Source organism: Buceros rhinoceros, unplaced genomic scaffold (genome assembly GCF_000710305.1).
Source record: "Buceros rhinoceros silvestris isolate BGI_N320 unplaced genomic scaffold, ASM71030v1 scaffold27300, whole genome shotgun sequence".
NCBI lineage: Eukaryota > Metazoa > Chordata > Aves > Bucerotiformes > Bucerotidae > Buceros > Buceros rhinoceros.
In genome coordinates this window covers 30,338-33,748 of record NW_010389427.1, presented here as the reverse complement: position 1 = coordinate 33,748, position 3,411 = coordinate 30,338, and the positions used below count along the sequence as shown (strand labels likewise).

Here is a 3,411-nt window from a genome sequence, read left to right as displayed (position 1 = left end):
CCACCCCAAGACTCACAGTTGCTTAGGAATTCATCTGCTCCTGCTGCTCATTGCTCACCTGAAATCACAAGCAACTGTGGAGAGGATTATGACTGAGTGAGAAATTAGCACGAGCAGATGACATGACATACTGCATAACAAGCAGCAAAAATCCCATTTTCTTGCAAAATGTCCTACCAAGGGGAAAAAAAAAAAACAAACCCAAAACCGAACAACAGGCAAACAGAGAAGATCTAAAATTATGGTAGAGGGATAATTTCTATTCCTGGAAAAGCTCAGAAAGCTTTGGAAATGCAGACAACCACCTCCACAAATGGGGTTTCCACATCCCAATGGTCACCCACAAGGAATATACAAGGAAGAGGTTTCAGAACAAACACATCTGTAAAAAAGCTTCTTGTTGCTCCCTCTATTCATTTGCTAAATGGATGAAATATTCAGCTTCTTGCTGAATTCATCACTGGAAGTTGCTGACAAATCACACTCCTCTCCCAGCACTGAGTCCCTGAAGGGGTGCCAAGAAAGCAAAACCTCAAACTCCAAAAATCGCAGTAAACACATTAGAAAAATAACATGCACCAACCAGCCAGACCAAAGGGCTCACCAGAAACCAGATTACAGAATCGTTCAGGTTGGAAAAGACCTTTAAGATCATTATGGTAGGGACAGGGGAGCTGCGACCACCATGTCCCTGCTAGATGGAGTCCACGAAGTGATAACTCACCACCACTGCCTGTGGTGCATGGGGAGGAGACTTGCTGCCTGCAGCTGCACAAAACTCTTCCCAGAGTCGGAACACGCTCCCCTGCTCCAGCTAAGCTAGCAGAAGTGTACTGGCAGCCTTCACACGGGCCCTTCTTAATTCATCTCCTTGCCTTAATAGCAACTTAGTGCCTGCTGCTCCAGAAATCACATCTCTGGGTGACTTTAACTATTCTCCTCCTATCCAGCTGTGTCCCCCTGGAAAGGACAACAGTGCAGTGGTGGGTTTTGACCTGTTCCATGCCCACACATTCACTTCTTGGGCTGTAAGGATGAGGCATCCACCCTTCTGGAGGTGTCGGGGGCTTGTATCTCCCAATTTGGAGTTGGTCTGGGGGCTGACAGCCACACCGGGCACACCCCAAGCCCTTTGTCTCACTTGTTCTCATCCCAGACATGTAGTTGTCGAAAGACTGCAGATCTGCCCAGGGTCATGACTTTGCAGTAGAGATGTTATGTGGCTTGAGGTACATGGAATAAAGGTCTACAACGCAGGAGGGTGCTCGCTTGACTGGTCCAGTTGCCTTAAGCTCATACAAGGCTTAATTGTACTGGCTGCTACTCGTCTTTAAGGGAGAACTAAACAGAGGGTAAGAGCAGGGAAGAAAAAATAACTGTGCTCCCCAGCCAACTTTCAAGGGACTTTAAAGTGTCCGGGCCCCCTGTCCTGGGAACAGTGGGAGCTCACACTGGGAACAGTCAAACGCCAGCAGGATGAAAGACGGCATGACATGCCTGGTCCAAGCTGCCCAATGGGGAACAGAGTCTGTAAAGATGTGTGACCTGCTACAAGGACTGTGGCTGGATTGTGGGAGGGCATCAGGTTCTGCTCACCCTACTCCTCAGGCTAAGGGCCAGGGAGGCACTTTCACTCCAAGATGCAGAAGCTTGCAAGGACCCAGAGCAGCAAAGCTTCTTTGACCCCTGGGGTGGCCCTTCTCTACTAGTAACCCTGCCCAGCCAGGACATGCAGGGGGCTTCTGGTTTGGATGCTCACCTAGCCACAGCGGCTGCCCCTGGGAGTTGAAGAGGAGGCTCTCGCCCTCCCGCTGGTAGGAAGGAGACATGTAGAAGTCACTGCTAATGATGCGCTGCAGGTGGCTGTCCTGCCAGTGGAGGTCACAGCCCTCGATCGCCCGGGTGAATACAGTTCGTCTGGGCCTGGCCAGCGAGTCTGCAACGAGAAAAATCATCAGTGCCTTGGTGGGGTGGGGGCTGCCTGTTCCTGCCCCCAGACATGACCTCCCTGGGCAGAGCAGTATCTTTACTATGAGAGCAAAGCCCCACTTGGCCCCAGCCCAGCCAAGTTTCAGAGCTGAGCACTGGCTCCTGCGCTGTGGCAGATTGCCTGTAGATACCTCGGCAGCCACGCCCTCTCTGACAGAGACTGCTGTCTACCTTAGACGGCACTGCCAAGTAACTTGCTAGAGTAGCTGCCTTGGCCAGAGAGGTGAGAAAAGAGGCAGGGACAGCCTATCCTTTTGCTTTCTGACCATAATCCACTATCACACATGAGGCTGACGCCTTAAAATGCAGCAGTGCTTTCCTGCCCATGAAGCCTAGCATGCAGGCAGCTGCCAGGGGTCAGGACTGCCCTGCAAGCACCATGAGCTGTCCTCTTCCACTCCAATGCAAAGACCCGGCTTCACTGAACCACAGCTGCTTAGATCAGCACCACCTGAAGCCACGAAGGGAACCACAGGAGTGTGTCTCATCTGCCTCTGGGCAGTGGGGCAACCATCACCTTACAGCAGCCTCCTCTGGCTGTGTGAGAGGATTGGAAGGGAGGAGATGGCATCATCTGAAACCCCACTGCTGCCCTGCAGCAGATGTCTGTGCTCCTCTTCAGAGCTGCTCTGTAACTCCACTGACATTTCTGAAGCTTCTGAATGCTGGTCAAGCATTCCACTCTGTCCAGACAGATCAGAGAAGTGGTTTGTCCAGCTATGCCACATCATGAGGACCATGCACGTGGTGGGCTGCAAAACGGGAAGCCCCAAAGGAGATGCAACAATGTTAGGTCCTGCAACCCACAAGACTAGCCGAGTCAAATGCCTTCAAGGGGGGAAAACAAAAGGCACTGCTTAAAGCTGATCCAGGGAGGCTGGATAAACACACTCCGGAAACAACAGCAACAAGCAATTAGTCTGAATGCTGCAGGCACCCCGAGGTGGAGAGAAATTAAACAGGTGTTCATGCGTACAGAACCAAGCCGGCTAACTTCACCAGGAAGGATTTCAGGAATCGGCTGTTCTCTGTTCAGTAATAAAAGGGACTGGCAACAATCTGTGGCAGTTTTTGCATATGCACAAACACTAACCTTGGGACACCTCCAGCATCTGTACTGTCTTCATTCAGTCCCCTGCTTGGAGAGGCAGGAGTACAGGGACTAGGGGACACCCCTGGCACGGGCTTTGGAAACTCCCTGTGCATCTAAAAAAAGTGACCTGCTCAGCCACAGCAACCTGTCCTGAATGCTGGAACAAATCCTCAGTGGAGCTGGGAAAACCAGGGGGTAGTCCCGGGACTGGTGCAGGACATGGAACAAGGTCAGGTTTACGTTAAGCCGCTTCCTGAGGAGGTGCACAGGAGGTAGCTGGGGTGCATGGTCCTAGCTGTGGCTGGGGGGGGGGGGGCGGGGGGGGCACA

The 3,411-nt window shown here is 52.0% G+C and overlaps 1 protein-coding gene across 1 annotated transcript in view; it reads right to left on the bottom strand.

Moving 5' to 3' along the window:
* The window catches only part of LOC104491824 (zinc finger SWIM domain-containing protein 5), a gene marked incomplete at both ends in the record, with an annotated part of 27,265 nt that overhangs the window by 7,767 nt on the left and 16,087 nt on the right, over positions 1-3,411 (bottom strand). Inside the window, one exon of the mRNA XM_010134300.1 lies at positions 1,760-1,936. Coding sequence (XP_010132602.1) covers positions 1,760-1,936 — 177 coding nt within the window. The remainder of the gene's footprint in view (positions 1-1,759; positions 1,937-3,411) is intronic.